Source organism: Papilio machaon, chromosome 3 (genome assembly GCF_912999745.1).
Source record: "Papilio machaon chromosome 3, ilPapMach1.1, whole genome shotgun sequence".
Lineage (NCBI taxonomy): Eukaryota > Metazoa > Arthropoda > Insecta > Lepidoptera > Papilionidae > Papilio > Papilio machaon.
In genome coordinates this window covers 4,857,015-4,880,653 of record NC_059988.1, presented here as the reverse complement: position 1 = coordinate 4,880,653, position 23,639 = coordinate 4,857,015, and the positions used below count along the sequence as shown (strand labels likewise).

General features: G+C 35.0%; 3 protein-coding genes and 9 non-coding genes across 12 annotated transcripts in view; 5 read left to right on the top strand and 7 right to left on the bottom strand.

The window, feature by feature from the left end:
• Window positions 1–6,816: 6,816 nt before the first annotated feature.
• On the bottom strand, window positions 6,817–6,890 carry Trnan-guu. Its single transcript has one exon. It is a non-coding gene; the product is annotated as a tRNA-Asn (tRNA).
• Window positions 6,891–7,008: 118 nt separating this feature from the next.
• Window positions 7,009–7,082, bottom strand: Trnan-guu. Its single transcript has one exon. It is a non-coding gene; the product is annotated as a tRNA-Asn (tRNA).
• Window positions 7,083–7,199: 117 nt separating this feature from the next.
• Window positions 7,200–7,273, bottom strand: Trnan-guu. Its single transcript has one exon. It is a non-coding gene; the product is annotated as a tRNA-Asn (tRNA).
• Window positions 7,274–7,388: 115 nt separating this feature from the next.
• On the bottom strand, window positions 7,389–7,462 carry Trnan-guu. The gene has a single exon. It is a non-coding gene; the product is annotated as a tRNA-Asn (tRNA).
• A 118-nt stretch (window positions 7,463–7,580) lies between these two features.
• On the bottom strand, window positions 7,581–7,654 carry Trnan-guu. Its single transcript has one exon. It is a non-coding gene; the product is annotated as a tRNA-Asn (tRNA).
• Window positions 7,655–8,798: 1,144 nt separating this feature from the next.
• Window positions 8,799–23,639, bottom strand: part of LOC106712234 (EF-hand domain-containing protein 1) — a 32,882-nt gene continuing 18,041 nt past the window's right edge. Inside the window, exons 5-16 of the mRNA XM_045686600.1 lie at window positions 16,220–16,383; window positions 15,041–15,137; window positions 14,396–14,483; window positions 13,568–13,718; window positions 13,370–13,439; window positions 13,062–13,178; window positions 11,260–11,482; window positions 10,908–11,068; window positions 10,473–10,681; window positions 10,191–10,389; window positions 9,920–10,069; window positions 8,799–9,068 (exon numbers count right to left, since the gene is read on the bottom strand). Coding sequence (XP_045542556.1) covers window positions 8,799–9,068; window positions 9,920–10,069; window positions 10,191–10,389; window positions 10,473–10,681; window positions 10,908–11,068; window positions 11,260–11,482; window positions 13,062–13,178; window positions 13,370–13,439; window positions 13,568–13,718; window positions 14,396–14,483; window positions 15,041–15,137; window positions 16,220–16,383 — 1,899 coding nt within the window. The remainder of the gene's footprint in view (window positions 9,069–9,919; window positions 10,070–10,190; window positions 10,390–10,472; window positions 10,682–10,907; window positions 11,069–11,259; window positions 11,483–13,061; window positions 13,179–13,369; window positions 13,440–13,567; window positions 13,719–14,395; window positions 14,484–15,040; window positions 15,138–16,219; window positions 16,384–23,639) is intronic.
• Window positions 14,558–14,631, bottom strand: Trnan-guu. The gene has a single exon. It is a non-coding gene; the product is annotated as a tRNA-Asn (tRNA).
• Window positions 16,931–17,004, top strand: Trnan-guu. Its single transcript has one exon. It is a non-coding gene; the product is annotated as a tRNA-Asn (tRNA).
• Window positions 17,136–17,209, top strand: Trnan-guu. Its single transcript has one exon. It is a non-coding gene; the product is annotated as a tRNA-Asn (tRNA).
• Window positions 17,341–17,414, top strand: Trnan-guu. The gene has a single exon. It is a non-coding gene; the product is annotated as a tRNA-Asn (tRNA).
• On the top strand, window positions 19,351–19,859 carry LOC123723551 (microsomal glutathione S-transferase 1-like). The gene has a single exon (XM_045686613.1). The coding sequence runs from the start codon at window positions 19,407–19,409 to the stop codon at window positions 19,857–19,859; it is 453 nt and encodes a 150-aa protein (XP_045542569.1). The 5' UTR covers window positions 19,351–19,406.
• LOC106712446 (microsomal glutathione S-transferase 1-like) lies at window positions 20,145–20,651 on the top strand. The gene has a single exon (XM_045686319.1). It carries the CDS (start codon window positions 20,199–20,201, stop codon window positions 20,649–20,651), a length of 453 nt encoding a protein of 150 aa, XP_045542275.1. The 5' UTR covers window positions 20,145–20,198.

Here is a 23,639-nt window from a genome sequence, read left to right as displayed (position 1 = left end):
GTTATAGTGTTTTAAATTCTGATACACCTCATTTTTTTTAATTTAATCAGGCCATAGTGTACAGAGCTGGAATAAAATATAAACTCTTGGGTGTCAGATAGTCATGCGACTGCGCTCAGACAATTCGTTGCTCTGTTTATTGGAGAGGCCCCGAGATTTTTAATCAATTCATGGGAGTTGCAACATCCCTTAAAAGTGTTTTAAATTTAAATTTAACTACACTTCTATTCCTTATACATACATAATACATAGCTTATCTTTATTATTATACTTATGTATATACCTTGACCAAAGTAATAAATAAATATTATAGAAATAAAAATTAATAAACTATCTTTAAACATTAGAACTAAGAGTATTTCTTAAAAGACATTATGATAGGTATACAATTCCGCGAGTGGCAAGTTTGTTCTATAGTCCAGTCATTTTAGTAAGTTCACCTCGGAATTCGAGATACCCAGCTGTAAGTCTGTAAATACTTGTATGTTGACACCCTAAAAGTTGTCTCAAAACCTACATATGGTAGGGTGTAAGCAACTATTAAATTTCAAGGTCAAAGGTCACAAAAATCGGTTTTTTGCGCTTTTTTTGGAAATATCTCATTTCCTATGGGTTTTTTGCTATTCGTATTTTTCTCAATATTGTAGAATACAACATTCTCTACAAATTTTGTTTAAAAAATTTTTTTATACGGTGAACCGTTTTCGAGATAGAGGGCGGAGAGCGTGCGGATATAATTGCAGAATTGTTATTGAAAATATAGGAATTATGTTTGAATTTTAACCTAATTAATATTAATAATTTCTTACATGATGAAAAAAAAACAAACAAATTGTGAATTAATCTTTTTATTAAAAAATATCATTGAATACATTAATTTTTATTGAAAGTAAAAAAATGGAATAAAGGGTACAAAAACTACAATTTATAATTTTAATCATCTTCTTCCTCTTCATCGTCCTCTTCTGGCTGCTGGTAAATTTCAAACTGGTCTTCATTATCGTCTTCAACGACATTTGTCTCAAGTTCTTCCATGATTTCTGGGTCAAAGGTTCCATATTCGTTAATGTCGCTCTGATATGGTAGAGCATTGAGACAAGATTGCCCATTACATTGGCCACAAGTTAAAGAGCATTGCATGCCCGCTTTCCTGCATCCGCATCGCGAATTCGCGAATCACAGCCACTCTTGAAGTTGTAGAAAATGGTATTTAGCAAATCTTCTGGAGCAGGTGGTAAAATTGTCATGATAGACTCCAGAAAATCGTTTCGCATTGCCCAACCCCATACCTGGGTTCCAAATCATGTCCTAACCAAGTTTGAACTTGATAATATACACGGTTGAAATGTTGATGAGCAGCTGCACTTGTTGGTGGAATATTTGAAAACTGCACAGGTTTATTAAGTTTTGTAGACTTGACGTAATGCATGTAACGAAGATGATCGAGACTTTTCACAGATTTCGGAGCATTACAGACTGCCAATAAGGTTTGAGTTCCACTCTCTAATAATTTCTGGGCCGAACAATTTTCTTCCTCAAATGCTGCAGCTAGTTCATCCAAATTTGTCAGTAATTAATTAGTTTGACAAATATTTATAATAATTGATTTATTGATAGTTCATCAACTACATGGCGCGTTTTCGATCGGAGGCTGAAGTGATGCTGTGACCGCGCGCTCTCCGCCTTCTATCTCGAAAACGGTTCACCGTATAAAAAAAATTTTTAAACAAAATTTGTAGAGAATTTTGTATTCTACAATATTGATAAGAAATACAAATAGCGAAAAACCCATAGAAAATGAGATATTTCCAAAAAAAGGGCGAAAAACCGATTTTTGTGACCTTTGACCTTGAAATTTAATAGTTGCTTACACCCTACCATATGTAGGTTTTGAGACAACTTTTAGGGTGTCAACATACAAGTATTTACAGACTTACAGCTGGGTATCTCGAATTCCGAGATTCTTACCTAATTTAAGCTTAAATGACTGGACTACTAGTGCTGACAGGAACTAAGTGGAGCAAGGATAGATATAACTTAGGTCACAGTCGACACTCCAGGAGGGCTGCAGTAATTGACTTGGGGAAAAGAAACTGCAAACTTGAGCAAACTGTATCATAAGTTTTCTGTTTTTTCCTTCATCTCCAATAATTAACGCTTGCAACCTATAATAACATTTATTAAACTTTATAAGCGAAATAGCTTTAGCCGCGCCTGCTTCGTATGCGCAAAACTAAAAAAGGTGGAAGTATCTCATGTGTAATTCTAGATTGTATTTATATTTGTGCCAAATTTCAATAGGATGTATGTCGAACCGTTACCGAGTTATCGTATAAGTATTGGAACCAAATGTATACCACGGGAACCGTACAAATTTCCGGGTATAAAAGTAGATTATGTGTTCTTTCAGACTGTCTTCTATAATCTTAATACCTTATAGAGATACGCGTCATATGACTCGTATTTTCTATTATCAAAAAACATGTATCTGTATTTCTTTTTTTTTTTTTTTGATACTCTGCTTGACCCCCAAAAAATATCACAGTTAGTAGGGAAAAAATCAAACAGAATTGCCAACTATTTAGACGTTAATGATACAGCGAGAACTAGTTTTAATTAAAAGATAACAGTCGAGAGATCAAAGGTAACTGAAGTTTGTACTTTCAGCGTCTCTATCTTCTATGTAGATTGTTCATCCTTTGATTAATTTTATTCCAAACAAAGGAGTTATTTGGATACCGTTTCCAGATGTTCAATTGTTCTTCATTTAGTTTATAGTTAATTTATAAACTAAATTTTAGAAACATATAAGTAGTGTAGCGAAATCAATGTATTTTTTATTAAAAATAACATTTTCAATACATTGAAAAATTCCAAAATGCACGCTTCGTAATTCCAACGGACTGTACACAAAGACGATATGTAGCGGAAATTCTCTCAAAGCCCGGAATATGTTCGGATTCAAAACAAGCACTGACAGCTACACTCTGCTGCCTGTACACCAAAGCAAAAGAGTACACGCTTAATTACCGTATTCTTTCCGGAATTGAAAGTTAAAGAACTTTAAGTAATATATCTGAACTAAAACTCATTCATGTTAATATTCGCTATATTATTGTTGTTGATATAGATTTCTGTATTTTAAATATAAATAGATTTTTTTTTCAAAACTAGTGGAATGACATAAAAGTCTCCATATTTCGTGTTCAACACTTCCATTGGGTTTTCGCGAACTATGCAACTACACGAGAAGACATTGTCATCTCTGATATTTTTTTCAGTGAGAAGAATCTAATCTTTGTACTGGTATCCCAGCAGTGGACACCAGCAGTTACATTGATTTGGTGTTAATACTATTTAAAGCGCCCTTGAATAAAATTTACAATGCAAATGAAACACAAGATACGAGCACAATATCAATACAGTGACGTAGAAATGTTGATTGTTTAGAGAAGAGATTCATTAGACAACACTTTAGCGCTATAGAGATATCTGGCACGATGCCAGCCGCCGACAACTATGCTTGCCAATCGATGCAATGCTTTTCTTTAACAAATGAATCCAACAGACCAATAGACTCAATGCAACGTTGGAAAATGAATAAACACAAGTAATCGATAAAATGTATTCAATATAAAAAGACGGCAATAGCAAACGTAATATTTAATTTTATCTTTAAAATATCTTAACATTAATTTTAATATTTTTTTTATAATTAAATGTTCAAAATTGTTACTGCTTATTTCAATTTAACTTAAATAAATTAAATTTTAAAAGCAATGTTATTTATATCGGTAACTTAAATATAAGGTTAGACAATAACTATCATACATAGACTATATAAACTAGACTAAACTAAAAGCGGTTTAAACCGATAACCGATAATCTGCGAATGAATGTTACGGAATAAGGTAATGTTTATATTTACATTGTATGTAGTAATGAAATCGAGAGACGTGTAATAATTATGAAGGTTCAAGAAAATGACGTTTAATGATTTGATTCGGGGACTGTCGTTAATCGTAGATATTAAAACCAGCGCTTGGTTTTACGGGTCACTAATAATAAATTTATGTACATCACTGCCAGCACTTCCCTGAGTGCCAGTATATATAATGTTTTATTATATGTCTATTTAAGTTAACTATACATTAACGGTTAACCCATACTTATTTATCTTATCTTACTAATATTATAAATGTGAATGTGTGGATGCATGGATGGATGTTTGTTAGAAGGTATCTCCAGAACAGCTGCAAGGATATCGCTGAAATTTGGCACAGATGTAAAACATAACCTAGAAGAACACATAGGCTACTAATTAAGTTTTTTTAATTCCGCGCGGACGGAGTTGCGGGCGACAGCTAGTATCGTTATAAAAGGGAAATATTTTTTGTCCTCTTTCTGTATTTTTGTTGTGAAAACATTTTTACTCTATCACAGTCCATGTAAAAAAAAGTAAAATTATTTTTTATTTTTGCTTATTTTGCTTTAGTCGATAATTCAATTTTGAAAGTGACCGGAGGCGGAGGGTCGGGTCCCGAGCTAATAAATTAAGTTTGAATTTAACCCGGGACATCGTGCTCTCGACACGTTCCATCATTTGCCGTGGCCGCTGCACACCGCACATAATCGATACGGCCTGTAACTGTAATAGTTACAATGCAAATCTATAGAGTAAATTGTTCCAACTTACGTGGGACATTGTCATAAACTTATTACAAAAGTCACCCCCAACTTTGGATAGGCTCGTTGCCCTTGAGGAGGACGTGGTATATGACCTGAAGATAATGAAATTAAAACGGCTACACTCGCGTATTAGTATATTGTCATTATCCAAACTTACAATGACAAGGAAAAAAGTGGGTCAGAGCGGCGCAGAACCTCAAGGAATGGTGAAGAGGCATACGATCAGCAATAGATGATGAATATTATTTCACTATTGAATGGCTACGTCACAGCGGCTAACAGCCTCGAGTCATTTAAAAATAGTTTAAAATCATGGCTTATCCAGAAAGCTCTGTATAGCTATGAAGAAATTTTTTGACTAAAAAAAAATTTAATCAAATTATTTCGTGTAAATAATTTCTTAATTTATATCGAGGTTTTTTTATAATAAGATAGATTTTATAACTTTTATTAAATATTACCAATAAAATTGTAATTGTAATTGAACTAGTAACTGTTACAGAAAGTAATAATCTGTAAGTAGATCAAAGTATTTAATGAAGCTTCATGTTTTATTTCAATTGAAAAAGAACATTAACTGGAGTCTACAAAGAAAGAATGCTAGTTTGAAATGTTAACGAGAGTTTTTGTCTTGTCGGCAACAGCTCTACTGCATCTTATACAAGATCTGTGGAAATTGAATCCAGTTTTGCTCCCAGTAGCAATTAATTATTCGTAGTCACAATTGGTTAGTAAGTCTTTACACTTAACAGCGAAGAGTTGTAGTCATCGTCAGAAGTAGTAGTAAGACTTTCAATGTTTTATTTATATTCGAATTCAATAGAAATAAGAAATTATATTTACACATGTCATTGGCTGACAATGTCATTAATTGTGTATGGATTTATTTAAAAAAATCTGTGTTTAAATTGATGACACAACATGTCTATGTTTAATAACTGTGTGTAGCCTTATAAAGGTAAAATTGTTTGGATGGGTTTGGTATAATTTATCATTGCTATTGAATTCGACTATAGTTAACCCTAACTAGTTTTATCATTGAAAATTTTGCTTCGTTTGTTACTCTTTTATGTATAATTCTGTATAGATAAGAAACAGTTAAATTACTGATTATTATATAAAATAAGAAAGAATACGTATCTTTATGGGAACATTGAAGTTATACCTCACATACTTGTAGATAGACTCATCCAAGTAATTTGATCGAAGAGTTAATACAGGTAAAGTTAACAGCACAAATCATAAGTAAGTAATGTTCTAAACGAGTTTTCTAAATATCAAGTTAAACTTCGTCTTTGCTGTCGGCTTAATTTATATTCCAGTCACGACTACGCGAAAGCGTTTAAACGTCTATCGTTCCTGAAATAGCTTTCTTGATAAATTCGTTCACCTATTTACAATCTGTATATTATTTTCTACATATTTCCCATAGCCCACTGTCATCTTTTAATGAAATTGTTCAGGATTACATCAATAATTAATTAAAGTCAATTCGCATACTAAATTATGTAACATATAAACTTGCTATTGGTAGTTTTTTCCATAATTCGTGTTTTATTAAATTACAAGAGGGTTTTGGAAATTAATTAAACATATTTACATGAAGCTAAAGAAACTCGGTATAATATCTGGCGATTGGTCAGTTATATTTCACAGTAACAAGAAAATAATTTTTATAATAAAACAGAATAAATTACTTTTCTTTAATAAAAAAATTATTTAATCTAACGCAAAAATTTGCTTTTTCAATTCATTAGATTTTTAAAGCATCAACAAACTACTTACTAAAGATTTTTTTAATTTCTTTAATGGTTTTTTTCTGATGAGGCTTTCATTGGAGATATTTTGTCTTTTAATAAATATGAAAAACTAGCTCGTTTATCTGTATATGTAATAAGTAAAAATATATCTCGGCCCCCGAGTGCACTCGAACCACCAACCTTTCAACAAGTATAAAGATTAGTAAAGTAACTTACTATGAAACTTATGAACAGCCAATTGCGCCACATTTTTTTGATTTAAATGAACCTAGTATCAAGATCACTAAACTGGTGGCACAAAGTATTAAATAAACAGTGGGATGCGTTAAGTGGATTTGGAGGTCTCGACGAATACAAAAAACTAATTCGCCCCCGGGTGGGCTCGAACCACCAACCTTTCGGTTAACAGCCGAACGCGCTAGCCGATTGCGCCACGGAGGCTACGATTGTTTTAAGTGAACCTAGTATCAAGAATACTAAACTAACTTACAATGTATTAAATAAACAGTGGGATGCGTTAAGTGGATTTGGAGGTTTCGACCGATATAAAAAATGAATTCGCCCCCGGGTGGGCTCGAACCACCAACCTTTCGGTTAACAGCCGAACGCGCTAGCCAATTGCGCCACGGAGGCTACGATTGTTTTAAGTGAACCTAGTATCAAGAATACTAAACTAACTTACATTGTATTAATATAAAGTGGGATGCGTTAAGTGGATTTGGAGGTTTCGACCGATATAAAAAATGAATACGCCCCCGGGTGGGCTCGAACCACCAACCTTTCGGTTAACAGCCGAACGCGCTAGCCAATTGCGCCACAGAGGCTACGATTGTTTTAAGTGAACCTAGTATCAAGAATACTAAACTAACTTACAATGTATTAAATGAACAGTGAGATGCATTAAGTGGATACGGAGTTTTTCGGCCTATATAAAAAAATCGCCCCCGGGTGGGCTCGAACCACCAACCTTTCGGTTAACAGCCGAACGCGCTAACCAATTGCGCCACGGAGGCTACGATTGTTTTAAGTGAACCTAGTATCAAGAATACTAAACTAACTTACAATGTATTAAATAAACAGTGGGATGCGTCAAGTGGATTTGGAGGTATCGACGGATACAAAAAACTAATTCGCCCCCGGGTGGGCTCGAACCACCAACCTTTCGGTTAACAGCCGAACGCGCTAACCAATTGCGCCACGGAGGCTTCAAATGTTAGACCATATCTATGTCTCAATTTTTGTAAAATTTTACTTATTGTTTGTTTATTTCTTTTACGTTATGACTTGACTAGCGAGGAAGTCGCTAACCTGAGGAAAAGTGCCCACCGACCCATCAACATCTACAACTGAGCCAGCCAGACGTTACTTTGAACGTTAAGTAACCAATCAGTCCCATTCTCGTTGACTTTCCTCTTACTTTATTACTCAGTCCATCTTATCGTTAATTATTCGATTTATAGCTTAAGTTTACTACAACATAAAATACATCAAGACTGAATAACCTAAAATAGGGCATAAAATATGAAATATTAAGCAAAGAATGCGGTATAACGTTATAACCTAAATCTCGCAGGCACAGCTATAAATTACCATATAAATTGCTACTTAAATTTACGACTGCTTCTCATCTTAGTCTTGGTAATCATAAAGACAGGAGCTGCTAACGTAGATATACACATGGAGTTATTTCTAATGTTCTAAAGACATAAAATTACCCATCACCGTAAATTCTAATTTAGAACGCATCGTACTCTTCTAAATGAAGCCTACAATCTATTATGACAATGTTTATGACAGTGTATTTTCTTTTTAATATAAATAACAAGATGGTTAATTACAATTTTGATCGTAAACTCTTCCTCAGTATAAATTAGGGCCATACATATATGGACACAATATCGCGCATGTATTTTGTTAGAGAAGTATTAAAGATTTGCAATTAGTGGTTATAAAACATTTAAGTACATTTTCTTATTTTTTGTTTAACTTTCTTAACAGAAAGAAGAACATTAAGGGAGTGTTGTTGAACGCAAGTGGAATCGCAAACTTAACGTCAGCCACACTAACGGAGGCTAACTGCCAACATATTTCTAATCCGCTCAAAAGAACAACAAAACATCGACCTTACAAAAGTGTACTCGGTCATTTTTCTACGAGTTGAAACACATATTGCTTCTAAGCTTGTATTTGTTTTAAAAAGTTTGTTTTATACTAGAACAAACTATTAACACATTTTTAAATTTGTAATAAAAATCTTATGTTATCCAAGCTTTACTCTAAATTTAGTTTCGTATTTCACTATGATGTAGACATTAAACAAAACATTTTCAAGAATTAAAAACCTTTTATTCAGTGATTATCATTTGCATCTCTTTTGTCGGGATCACAACACGGTAGTTCCGGTTCCACCCGGGGACAGCTGAACGCTACGTCCTCCTTCGTCTGTTTACTGCACGGCCCCTCCTCGGCTATCACCTCCTTACACGTGCCAACTGGCGGGAACTCCTCCCGAGGGTACGCCGCCAGCCTTTCAGCCTGCGGAGATATCTTGGGCACGTCTTGACGAAGCTTCTTTACTTTTTCGTATGCGTCATGAGGTAAACGCATGTAGTCCGGCACCTGGGAATTATAAACCAGATTTTATTTATTTGATTGTCATTCAATTTTAGTACGATCGTCGGTATAACGTTAATTTATTTTTGAAATAAAAAAAAACTTTTATTATAGATTTCTTAACCCAATCAAAACGATGTTTCATTGGTTTAAATATGTTGCGAATACAATTTCAAACCTATTTGAATAATTCATTTTAATGTCACCGCCAATTCTGCTTTTTAAAGTGCATCTTTCATCAACAAATTTCGAAACATGGCCTGACCACAGTAACCGCGATACCAAAAATGTATATCAATGCTATATTATGACGTCAAATGCGACAGCGGATTTTTAACACTGCTGTGTAAAATCACACGTTCTTGTTACATATCTTCGTCTCAACAAGTTTGTCTCCTTCTTAATTTTGAGAAGCCCCTCTACAATAGTATAGAATTTAGTTTACTATTATAGTATTCGTACGTATTTTCATCATAATCAGACTATGTTATGTGACAAAAAAAATTGGACACTATTGACATCATATTCGCCCGGTTAAATGATAAACAGAGTGACACAATGCGTAGCGTGACAAAGCCACAAATTGTTTGGACGCTGGTGTGAACCACAAACTAGTTGCAGAAAATTCGACAAGCGTTTAGCAATATAGAAACGGTCAACATTTAACCAACTAATTATAAATTTTCAATAAAATATTAAATTTCAATTGCCGCTATAATTTAAACTTTACAAGACACCGTTTTCAAAGAGTAATAAATTAAACAGTTATTAATTTTCGTAATAAAGTATCCCCGATATACAAATATTTGTTCTGTGACTTTGCAGTGTTATTCTTTAGCTTTAAATTGAAGTTATACCTCTTTACATTGTACACCAAACTTTCCAAGATACCCCGGAGGAGCAGTTTTAGTGGCATCCTCTCTGGTACTGGCTAACATCTGAGCGCTTGGAATCATTTCGTAGGGACATTCATCCCGCGCTCGACGTGCGGCTCTTTCTGCCGCGTCCTATTATAAATAAAAAAGTATTAGTAACTTTTGTTGCCAAACTTTCCTTTGAAGTGATCTTTAGCATTGAAGTAGTGCAATTTTTCTTTTCTTTAGGGGCATACGAGCTACGGTTTCTTACAGGTTCTTGTTGTTTTTTGCAAAAGTCTGGATCTTCGTCAAACTGCGGATGACCCGTGGGATACGTCTGTTCAGGTCGTGCGTCACGATGCTCTTCGGTCGCTGGCGCACTGAAGCACACCACCTTCTGATGATCATCGCGCGCCTCACCAGATTTTAGAATACCTTTTAATGGCATTATGCTTTCGCAAGTCGGTTTGCTGGAATTATTTACAAATTAATTCAATAAAATTCTGCACATCTTTAGAATTTAATTAATAAATCGTCGTAAAGTGAGCCATACCTCTGTCTCGTGATGCGTAGGGCATCATCATAGGATATATGGTCTGTAGTCATGGGCGGTGTGGGTGGACGCGGGGGCGCGGCGCTGCCTTCCACCACGCCGAGCTGACCGAGGCAGCGCTCCATCGCGTCAGGTTCCGCAACTGCCGCCTGTCCGATCTTAGCCAACTGCGCGCGCGTCTCCCGCGCCTGCAGGTCCCGCACTGCTTCCTGCGATCAAACAAAATCATTGCAACGTTTGTATTGTATTCTTACGACAGTGTTTTGAGCATGAACAACACATAAACGTAGAATGAAGGAATAAAAGAATATTGAAACATCACTTCATCAAGAAAAATTACAGTACCATATTCTTCGTCATATCACTATGACATTGGTATCCAAGACTTGAATTTCGTACAAACATTATATTAATAACATTATATTCATTTCTTACGTCAAGTTCGTCTTTAAGATTGCCTTCTCTCATGTGATAGTTGCGCACGTTGTCGATCACTTCCTGCGGGAACTTCTCCGGGTTGGCGCTCATGTAGCGGTACACGAACAGGTCGCACCCGGTTATCTTGAAACGGTGTTTGAACACGGGCACAATACAACCTACAATTACCTATTTATTTATCTGGCTTTCAATCACAAGAATGTAAAAATCAAAACGATAAATAATGCTATTGTGGCAACAATAACTTGGCTTCAAACATTCGTAATAAATAAATTTTCTAAAATTTTATTTCTGACCGCTTCTCTAAAAGAAGTATTTAAATAAAATATACTGATGAACGCAACCTTACCTACGTAAAACTTATCTGGCGTAAAATAAGTTGGGAAATTCGGGTCGGAATCAGGTGTCTGAAGGAGCATTGACTTGAGAAATCTTCCCTCCCTTATCCCGGAGTTGCGCTGCGGGATCTCGTCTATCTTGATGGTGCCATCCGCAAGGCTGTAGGATAGTACGAATTTCCTGCCCTTGTCCTCGGGATGAATCCAGTCCAATTCGCACAGATACCGAAGATACTGCAAGAAGGAAGATACTAAGCACACTATTAATTATTACGATAGTAGAGTTATCAGCAGCAGCTAGCAATAGCGGCATCATTAACACTTCAACTCTATACGGCCTAATCAAATCAACAGTCCCATCCGCTTGATAAAGAAAGTAAAAGAAAAACATTTGAAAGTTTATCCGTGCATGTGTCTATATGCCATGGGCAAGTCATAAGTTATGAATTAAGACGTTTTTGGCGATTCTATGCAGAGAAGGTGTCATTCGAAATGATGTATGATTCAAAACATAACAAACTCGGGATAGAAAAAGAAAAATGGACTTAACTTACAGCATAGCTTAATCTTGCTGCGGGTTGTATTATGCAATAGAACACTAGAATGATATATGACTTTGTAACAAGCAAGTATACAAGACAACATGTGGGTTTCGACTGCATTGACACATATTATCTTTCACATTGTCTTTGAGAAAACATAAACAACAATACCCGCAATGTGTAGAATAAAAAAGCGAATGCACGACACCGCGCGACAGTCTTTTCTAATTAACACTGTCCCTATGAAAATTCCGTCCGCCCCTTTTAAACTTCAAAGGATCTAACAATGCGTTTCTACCTTCAACATAGATGAGAACAGTAAGAGATAAATTAAAGTGTACGGAGAGAGGGTCAGATGTAAAGTTTTATTTAAAAAAAATGAAAATACTTATTCTTTCTGTGATATATTAATATATATCACAGATTTATAATATAGTATTATGTATTTATAATATAGCAGAAATATTAATAAATCAAATAACATAGGTATTGTTAAATAAAATTATTTATAAGTTTCTGTTTAAAAGATAAATTGCACCAAATATCTTGACATTTCTTACACCAAATACCTAGCGATTCTATAACAATACGTCTCATTATATAAACAAACATATCACGTACGTCGGAAGGTCATCATAACCTTGTACTAATATTGTAAATGTAAAATAGCTCACATGTTTTACATAAGTTTTCACAAGTAACATTCTGTAGCAATTTTGATGAATTTTGTTATAGAAGGTGTCCCAAAAAAAATGACGTGAGAAAACTTTGTACACAGTACGTAGTTTTTCCTCAAATAATTTGTTTTCTTTAGTTATACAATTAATTTCTAGACAACCTTCTAATTATATTGAACTCTCAAAAAATGAAATTAACCAACGGGATAACGTAGGAGACGGGTAAACAAAGCAATTTTAGTACAAAAGAATTCTACTAAAAGCACGAAAAGTTCTTATAGTGTAATTTATAAAAGTATGTAAAAGATTTCAATTATACAACACACAACTGCTCGTCAAGAGTTGCAACTTTGATTAAGTTAGTGTAAGAAGTTGTTAAGTTGAACAACGCCGCGATAACTAAGTTAATACTCGCAAATGAAACAAACCTTTCCCACATTTATGTTTACAAAACTTTACCATCATATGTTACCACCTCGGCTTGGCTCGAATTTCTTGTAAATTTATGTGAATTATTTATTTAAATTCACTGATTATAATTAGAAATAGTAAGTCGTATCCATTTTGAGAAGGAAGATTAATTCCTTGAATTACCTTATTAGCATTGAGGTTGTATTTGATGACATCCTTATGTGGAGGCTTGGGCATCAGGCCGAAGCAGGAGCCCAGCGAATCCTCTGGAGTACCGATGCCAATGTGGGGTGGGAACACCTGACGAATCAAATCGTACATTCTCATAGAACAGATAGTTGATGTACTTAACGTAATCTACGTATGTTATTTTAATTGCAGTTAATAGACTTAATAAAATACTCTACCTTCGAAAAACTGTTATAAAAGTAATTAAGGTTAGTAAAATAGCGCTTATATGTATATATTATACTCATTTAAAAAGGTCTCACCTTCGGAAACTCTTTCATCTTCTTTTGAGGTATTTCTACCTTTGGAGGTTGATCGATGTTCAACATTATTCTGTGAAAATTTTGATTCATTTGTTATAATGTATTAATTTTTTCATAATTACAGCACAAAAAATAACCTATGCATAAGGAAAAATGATAATCTCTAGATGTTGTTTTAGTTTAATTGGATTGAGTTACTTGTAATATTTTCTTGTGAATTCATCACAGTCAAAGATCAAGAAGCGACGGCCGAGCAGGAAGACCGTTTCGCCCACAATGAAATCACGCGGCGCGTAGTACTCCGTCACCTCCTCCTCTGTCATCTCCATCACAATTGACGGGAATGTCACTGTTGACACAATTTATGTATAACTGTATAAAACAATCTATGTCTTTCTAGACTATTGTCTTGTAACTGTCTTCTCTCTCTTATTTAATTATTCCTTATTATTGGCCAACTTATATTTGAATCACGAATATATTGCACAAAAGTTAGTCTATTGTGCAATTTGAATAACATTGAAGAAACTGAACTGCTAGAGGTGCAAAATTGCACAGAGTTCATGTTTAACTTTGTAGCTCTGTATTGGAAAACGAATTAATCCTCCTCCCGAGATCGTCGAAGAACTTATTACTAGGGCTAGAATAACAAGACGAGCAATATAAATCCTTCCACATCGCGTGATTGCTTCTACGTTATTGCTAGCAATCTTTATACCCGCCTTCAGAGAAGCGATCAGGTATGCATAAAAGTACTTTGGCAATCTCAAAGATTTTTTAACAAATTATTTTAAATACAATATATAAGACATTTTAAAGCAAAAAAATTAACACTATTAATCGAAAGTTAAATTAAAAGAAATACGTTAAATTTTGAGCGAACCAAAAAAATAAATTAAAAAAAATCTTGATTTTCACTCCATTTATCCTAATTATAAAGTGACGATACAATCGAAAAAAATTTACTAATCTGTTCCGTACAGATACGAAATGTGAAATAATACTGAGGGCTAATTTATTACCCACCAGGCTTTTCCTTCCACTTCTTGGGTATTTTAATTTTCTTCAATAACATGGGAAAGGGATCTTTTCCTCCTCTAGCATCATGAAGTTCCTAAAGAAATTATTATTTAATGTTTGTATACTAGATAATGATATTTTACTATTAAATAAAAAAAAACAATATTCCGCCCCCGGGTGGGCTCGAACCACCAACCTTTCGGTTAACAGCCGAACGCGCTAACCAATTGCGCCACGGAGGCTATATATCTCTACGGAATAATTAAATATGCCACTATTAATATCTACACAAAAAAATATATATCTTAAGATAGCAAACAAGTAATGAAGCACCTGAATCCGCCGAAATGGCTAAGCGACCACTGTACATAGGCATCCACAATTACACGCTCTTTGTCTACCTTTAATCGACGGAGAAGAAAATATTTCTCCTTCTTATACGTCCCCTTATTCATCAAATCCACTTCCCGTTCCTATCATTTCCTTATAAGAAGAGAACGGGAATTACTTCCACTTGACACAAGTCTTCTGTGTGGTCGCATCATTGTGCGATCCGTTCCATTCGTGCAACATTGTTGTTGCTCTCGTCTACTAGTGTTATTTATGTTGTAACATAACTTGTTATTTTATTTGAAATTTACTTTTTATTACCTTAACAGAGATGGTGTCATCTTGAAGGAAGTAAAAAAGTTTATATTCTCCAAGTTCGCCATTCTCGGCCTCCCGATTATCCCACACCACATTGAATCTAAAAACAGTAAATATACATGCATATAATCGTACTTCCAATTAACTACTCCATTGTTTGGTATATATAACATGTTACCTTTTACAACTTATCCAATATAGTCGTATGTAACTTAACTTTGTGATATGTCCTACCATTTTCTACTACTGCAAAGTACCTAGTCAATGTTTGCAAAAGTTTCGAAAGACCGATGTCACTGTGGCGAAAAAATACTATACTTTAGACGAATTTTGAAGAATATTACACCATTAATGTTTATTCCATATCCTTGTAAACTGTATACTATATATACATATATAAGCTCTAGAATATAAAATAAAGTAAAAAAAAAGATATCGAAAAGAAATAAATAGAACGACTCCCTTGAGCAAGGTTAAGGAGCCATTTTGCTTTGATTTATGAACAAACTCTGGTAGTTCCGGCCCTGTTTATTATCATGGCAGAGGAGGCTACGACAGTTAAATAAATGATAGCTACTTAAGCGTTACGCTGAGATCATAAAATACCTCTCATTTTAATTGGAATCTTCATTTGATATACATAACTTGTGGAATCTTATTCTGATTTAAATTTCTAATAAGTTACAGACTGGAATAGCGCATAATCTACTTATCCCAGAAATACGTGTGGTCCCAATGGGATTTATTTGTTTTTTCACGCTTACTACATATTGACCATATAAATTGATACGAAATTCGTGGACAAAAGCTAGTAAGTAGTTACTAACATCTAATATAAAAATTTAATATCGTTAATCTCTAGATATTTAATGACTATACAGATTAACTGGATATAGCGATCTACTCGTAGTAAGTAGAGGATTGATTCGCAATAAACGTATGGAGGTTGTGAGGTATGCAGGGGTGGGAGTTTGAAAGGGGTGGAAGGGTGGCAGGTGTGCGGTTAGCGGTGCGCAGCCAGCGACCCATATAGCGAGCTACAAATTAGCCATCCTAGTTGTTAATTGATGTAGCGAGCGATTTTTTCCCTAGTTAATTTTTTCGGATGTAGACATAAAATAAATTTACATAGAGTAGCTTTTATTAGGTACATTTTAACATGTACTTAGTTGTTTTACTTACGCCAGAACTTTTCCATCGTATTCCAGGAACCGTCGAAGTGGATCTTCGCGCACTTTCTGTCTTCTTGGTGGTTGTATTTTCTTCCAATGTTCTTTTTCTACATAAGGGTCCACTGGTACGTCTTCTGCTTTCGAAATTTCTATACCTTGCGACTCTAGCCACTCCTAGAAAATACAGCAATTTTTTTAAATATAAAACAATTTTTATTTACACTTTTATTGTTGTCAAGAGAGAAATAGGAAAATCCACGATACTTTAACGATAGTATGAAACTAAAACCCAAAAAATACAAGCCCGCTGATTTACATTACATTACATTTACAAGCCCAGCGATTAGCTTAATAAGATTTATCAATATGCCACTCTGTAAGACATCTCTGTATTTGGAAGTTGATGCGATACGCTACATATGTGAAAATTTTATCATTTTAGATATCTACTTATTGGTGAAATTCCTCTGGTATATCGTATATAATTAAATAAACATATCCTAATTCCTTATTTGGCTAAACGTGACCTCTGTGGCTAGCACGTTCGGCCGTTAACCGAAAGGTTGGTGGTTCGAGCCCACCCGGGGGCGAAACTCATTTTTATATGTGTCAACAGACTTAAAATGTAATTTATACACAACCATAACAAAGTCACTTTTTATTTCACACACTTTAAATTACTTTGGAAATCTTAATCTTTGGATCCCGTAAGCCAGTCGTAGCCTCCGTGGCGCAATAGGCTAGCGCGTTCGGCTGTTAACCGAAAGGTTGGTGGTTCGAGCCCACCCGGGGGCGAAACTCATTTTTATATGTGTCAACAGACTTAAAATGTAATTTATACACAACCATAACAAAGTCACTTTTTATTTCACACACTTTAAATTACTTTGGAAATCTTAATCTTTGGATCCCGTAAGCCAGTCATAGCCTCCGTGGCGCAATAGGCTAGCGCGTTCGGCTGTTAACCGAAAGGTTGGTGGTTCGAGCCCACCCGGGGGCGAAACTCATTTTTATATGTGCCAACAGACTTAAAATGTATCTTATACACAACCATAACAAAGTCACTTTTTATTTCACGCACTTTAAATTACTTTGGAAATCTTAATCCTTGGATCCCGTAAGCCAGTCGTAGCCTCCGTGGCGCAATAGGCTAGCGCGTTCGGCTGTTAACCGAAAGGTTGGTGGTTCGAGCCCAGCTGAGGGCGAAACTCATTTTTATATTGGTCAAGAGATTTGCAATGTATTTTATGTAGCGCCATCACAAAGACACCTTGCTAAGATTTTGAATTACTTACAATATTTTGATAGTTGGTTGACATAAACCAATCTTAGGCTCCGCAGCCGAATCGGTTAGCGCTATCAGCTCTTAAGCAAAAGGTTGGTAAGGCGAAAATCTATTTTTAACGTTCTATTTGTTTCTATTGAGAACTTAATTAATTTCAAATATGGTTTTAAGACTGATGCAAAATTAATGAAACTGATAACCTAATCTTTAGGACTTCGCACTCACATAAATTGTTTTGTTACTGATTGTAAAGAAATTTTACGTTCAATACATTCTTTAACAGCCGTCATATATTGTATTTATTTTTTAAGAATGTTCAAATTGAGATGTAAGAATTCTAAAAATAAGGAAAAAGATCGTATTTCATACACATGATGAATTTTCGTAACTGATAACGATAATCCTATTTATGTGTCTGCAAGACTGCATTTATTCCGGGTAATCTCAGAAACACTTGTGCGGATTTTGACGGGAACTACCTTTTTTCGGCCCTGACGAATTCGCGATTGACCCTTAGTATTTACATTTTTTTTTAATTTATAGTACAAAACCAATTTAGAAACAATACAATTTATAAAAAAACTTGAGAGGTGTCAAGGGACACCCGGATGGAACGAAGTTCCTTTCAATTAATTAGTTAAGGGATAAAAAACTTAAGTCTTCACAAGAAGTAAATTTTATTTCTATGAATTTTCGTTATATATTGTCACGTCGTTGCCATGGTGAAGTAGCGCTCATTCGTCTTTAACATACTTACTATAGCAAAAAGTGTCGTGACAACTTTTCGTAAGAATTTTTTTCCGTCTAGCCCCCTTTCACAACGCGCGATAAGGAAAAGTTGTCACGACACTTTTTGCTATAGACGAATGAGCGCTACTTCACCATGGCAACGACGTGACAATATATAACGAAAATTCATAGAAATAAAATGTACTTCTTGTGAAGACTTAAGTTTTTAATTCATAGAATAAACATTGGTTCCTTCACTAATTAATCGAAAGTAACTTCGTTTCATCCGGGTGTCCCTTGACACCTCTCAAGTTTTTTATTTTATTATTAAAAATCATCATCAGCTTGTTCTTTTGTCTACTAAGGGCCGGCACTACATTTGCTACTTTTCTATACATCTCAAGCAAATATCTTCTTAAGCTAAAACCTTAGGTAATAGTACATTCGAGAAAGAACATAAAAATACACTACCCGTCGAAGTAAAGATTAAAGGGATTGAATTTATTATTCAAGCAAGGTAAATCAAACATTAAAGTTGTTAAAGAGAGAATCGTTACTTCGGGAGTTTTATAATATTGTTTGCAGACGCACGAAAAAGGTTTTCTTTTTATGTATTCTCTTTATTGTACTGTCTGATTATTTTATAGATCGGAAATGTTTTATCTCTAATTTGCATTTCTTTTTAAAATATGTGAGTAATGAGTATTACAAAAATATTGTCATTCTTCTTCTTCGTGCTCTTCATTACTGAAGGTCGTGCTCATCTTGAAGTGCCTTCACTGATATGTCGACGAGCTGCTTCCACACCGCTCTGTCCGCGGCTTGTCTCATGGCATATTGTCATTACTAATCTTCTATTTTAGAAAAAATAGAGATAGCAATTATGTTCTCATACATGCGCCACAGATTCATGGCAACATACATTTCTCTTTAAGAAAAAACATTAAAACAAATAAAACGTGTAAATAGGTTACAACCGAATTTATTCATAAATATGGTTATACTCGTACCATTAATGCACGTACTACTTGGACTTTGAACTTGATAAATTTATAAAATACACACAACACAGTGATTTGCAGGTATGGCCACACGCAACAAAGATAATCTGTTTCATGATTCAGTCGGTAGAAGTCGTTCGTTGAGAGTGGTTTTGTACTTTGTAGAGTGAAACACTAAAATCATGGCTGTATTAGCTTTGTCAAATCCTGTTGTACAATCGTACATCGTTTATTCAGCAATTTTGGCACTGAAATTGATATCTGTGAGTACTATGACGGCCATCGCTCGTATGACACGAGGCGTTTTTGCGAATCCCGAAGACGCGAAGCCATTGAAGGGTAAAGTTAAGTACGATGACCCTGTCGTGGAGAGGATTCGTCGCGCGCATTTGAACGATTTGGAAAACATTCCCGCCTTCTGGGTATTAGGTGCGTTGTATCTGACAACTGGACCGGTGGCTGCTTGGGCGACACTTCTTTTCCGTGTATACGCAGTAAGCAGAATTGTCCATACTATTGTGTATGCATTGATACCCTTGCCGCAGCCGGCGCGCAGTATCGCATTTTTAGTACCCTGCCTCATCAAATGGTACATGGGCTTCCAAGTTGCCTTGTATTATATCATTGCTCTGTAATCTTTTAATGCTTTTTAAGATATAGAGGTATTATGGTGTTTTTTTTTGTTTTGATTAAAAATACTCAAACTGTTTTTTTGTTTCATTTTATCCTTTGAAAATAAAATTATAATTTATGTGCTCCTTTTTTTAAAACGAAAAAAAAAGACGATATAATTAAAATATGTAAAGTAATTTTACTTGCTAATTTAATTTTATCTGCACTTACCCAAAAAAGGTACATTTACTTTACATATTCAACATGATTACTTGGCTTTTAAAATAATTCCTTTTCGAACTGTTGAACAGAACACACGATCAAACTATTAATTTCGAAAATTTTAAGTAATTCATTAAAAGATGGCTGTGTTAACTGTAACAAACCCTTTAATACAAGTATATATAATTCATTCAGCTGTTTTGGCGTTAAAATTAATCGCTGTCAGTTCAATGACAGGATACACACGGCTCACACGACGTGTGTTTGCAAATCCAGAAGACGTGAAGAATTTCAGAGGAGTGGTTAAATTAGACGACCCCGTCGTGGAAAGAACCCGACGTGCACATATGAATGATTTGGAAAATATACCCGCTTTTTGGATCTTGGGCGCGTTATACGTAACCACAGGACCTGGTCTTGGTTGGACGACGCTACTATTCAGAATATTTACAGTATGTAGAATTATTCACACAGTTGTTTACGTTCTGCCAGTAGTGCCACAACCGTCACGTGCGATCGCATATGGCATACCTTATATTATCAATTGGTATATGGGTATACAAGTTGTTTCATATTATATAAATAACTTTTAATATTTTGACATAGAAATGTTTTCATTTTATTAATGGTATGTATATTTTTGTTAAAAGATCTATATAAGTATATATATATGTAATAAAAAAATTGTTTTCATTTTTTTTTTACTTAACGTTGCTTGCTTAATATTTATTTTAATAAAGACGGAATATTGTTTTATATTTCGGTTTCTTGTTGCGATAAAGTTCAATTTTATATAACGCTTCGATAATAAACCTTAAAAAATGTAAAAATAAATAAAGTTTAGGATTCGAATCGCCAAAACTGCGTATTACAGCGAGCAGTTAAGCCGTAAGGCCAAACTGGCATATATGGTGACAAACTAAAATTTGATATTGCTTATCTATCTAGTATCTGTCATGCGGGACGTAAACTTGTAGTAAATAGCAGAAAAATGTTTTGATACAAAGTGTCAAAGGAATTTAACAGAAGTAGTATATTTCAAAGTGTATCTCAAGGAAATAGGGATAGAGTTCAATTTCGTCTAATGTTACTATATTTTTGCATACTTTGGAAGCTTAGTTACTATTGACGCTATGTCTGTTACTATAATTATGGGCACTTTGAATGTGCTCATATATTTGACGATGTGTACTCTCCGATGTTTTTGCGCAGAGTGGATGCTTCAATTAATTTGACAACTTTGGTTATACTTATATATAATTGATTACTTTAGGTGTTTCTATATATTTGGATATCTTGACTGACACCCTAGTATTTATACAAAATCTTTTTTATTATTAAAATCATCATCAGCTTGTTCTTTTGCCTACGGAGGACCGACACTACATTTGCTACTTTTCAATACATCTCTAACAGCCGTCATATCTGAATTTACTCCCTTCTTACACATATTCTATTTCACACAAAATTCCTGCATATTTTCTTCGGTCTTCGTCTAATATTTTACAATAATAAAGCACAGTATAAGTAAAATTATAAGAGTAAACATAATGCTTCGGTCACCGAGTGGAGAACAATATTCCTCACAACCAAATCTCACGGAGTCCGGCGTTAGCATCACAAAACGAAAACGTAAACAGACAGACGACTATGCAGATTTACGAAATGATTTAACGGAAATGTTTAAGGTATGGTCTGAACAGCAGGATGCTAAACACAAAGAATTTATTAAGACTATTCTAGAATCAAAGAAACAAAATGAAGAAATTAAAAAGATTTTGCAAGAAAAAATAAAGAAATAACCGAACTAAAATCTCAACAAGAAACTTTAATCATCAACCACACAACTGCCTTAAACAGAATTAATACATTGGAAAACGAGTTAGAGGAATTTAAAAGAAGCAAAAGTTTTAATGTAATTGAAATTAGTAACCTTCAAAAGTTAAACCAAGATGACTTTTAATTTTTACTTTTAATTTTTTAAACTTAATCCACAAACTTAGTAAATTAGGATTATATTATAACATTCTATCAATATTAATGTTCATTATAACACCAGTAGCAATTGAAATTTTTATTAAGGGCAAATGAACTAAATCGATTATATTCGAATTGAGGAACTGGCATTCCATGTTATTATAAATTCTCTATCAACTAAGGAAACAGCTTAATTTTGGTCTCCATATTAAAGTTGATAATGGATGATAATTTAAAAAATATTATCGTTGACGTTGATAATAGTATCAACGTCGGCACCTCTTCCTTAGTTGATAATCCCGTTCAATGTGCTAACACCCTTTCGAAATTTCCTATGGGCATTAAAATAATAGTTCAGAACATACGTAGTATTAATAAAAACTTTGACGATTTTGTAATACTTTGAAATAGGTTAACAGTATAATTTGATTTGATTATTTTAAGTGAATCCTGGGTACAATACGCTGCCAATCACCCAATTTTGTTTGATTACACTACCTATCGAACACACAATCATACTTACCAAAATGGAGGAATAGTTATTTATATCAAGAATTCTTTAAAGGTAGCTGTATAAGAGCCAGAGATGATGGAATCGGATTGTCTTGCTGTAAACATTAATGATGAACATTCATTAATATGTATCTATCGTTCGTCATTTTTTTTTTAACGTGGGGAAATGCCTTACGCATACTTATCTTTATAGGGGTAAAGATAAGTTATGTCGGGCTTGCACCGACTAAAACCCCACGGTGGTCGCCCACAGCACTAACGAGGAGTCACGGGATCTCCAAATAGGAACGCAACCGCGGCCCCCCAGCGCTTTGCTACGAAAGTAACCCTTCCCTAACAATCTTCTACCTCCTCGGAGCCCCTCTGTTGGTGCATAGTGCCCCTACCCTATGTACCGGAGACCCCAAGAGCCAATCATGCTATCAGCAATCCCATCAACGCGGACCATTTCGAGGTCGTCTGCGACGTCCCCGGACGGGATTTGCCCTCTCTCGAGCTCTCTCAGACGCCTCTTTTTTCTGCATAACGGCTTCGCAAAAGGAGGCCACTGCTCTCCAAGCTGCAGTCCTGCTTAGCATTGCTGTAATAAGAGCAGGCAGAGACAGATCCGAACCAACATGTTGTTGTAAAACCCGCCGTTCTGGCTGCCAAGCCGAACATATCGCCAGGGTGTGTGACGCAGAGTCCTCGTTTCCACCACAGTGGAAGCAGCAAGCCGATGGCTTTCGTCCGATCCTACACAGATAATCTCCGAAACACCCATGCCCGGTGAATATCTGTGTAAGGCGATACGTTAAGCTACCTTCTCGGCGCTGCATCCACGACCCGAAAACCGGCAGAGTCGCTTCGATTACGCGCTTATGAACATATCGTTCATCAAGCAGTCGGCTACGCCAGGTTGACAAGGCCCTTTGATGTTCCTGCCTCTTAACCATCTCGAGTGCTTTATCTCGAATGTCCCTGTGTTCTTGGCGAAGGACCTTAATGCGATGGTAAACTCTCTGATCCTTGTCGGCCAGGATGTCTAGTGATCGTTCGCCCTCTTAAGCATCAATTGACAATTTCAGTACTTCTCTCGATAATTTACTTTT

Excerpts from the sequence above, each read along its gene's own strand:
- LOC123723551 (XM_045686613.1), top strand. The coding sequence starts at position 19,407 with ATGGCTGTATTAGCTTTGTCAAATCCTGTTGTACAATCGTACATCGTT.
- LOC106712446 (XM_045686319.1), top strand. The coding sequence starts at position 20,199 with ATGGCTGTGTTAACTGTAACAAACCCTTTAATACAAGTATATATAATT.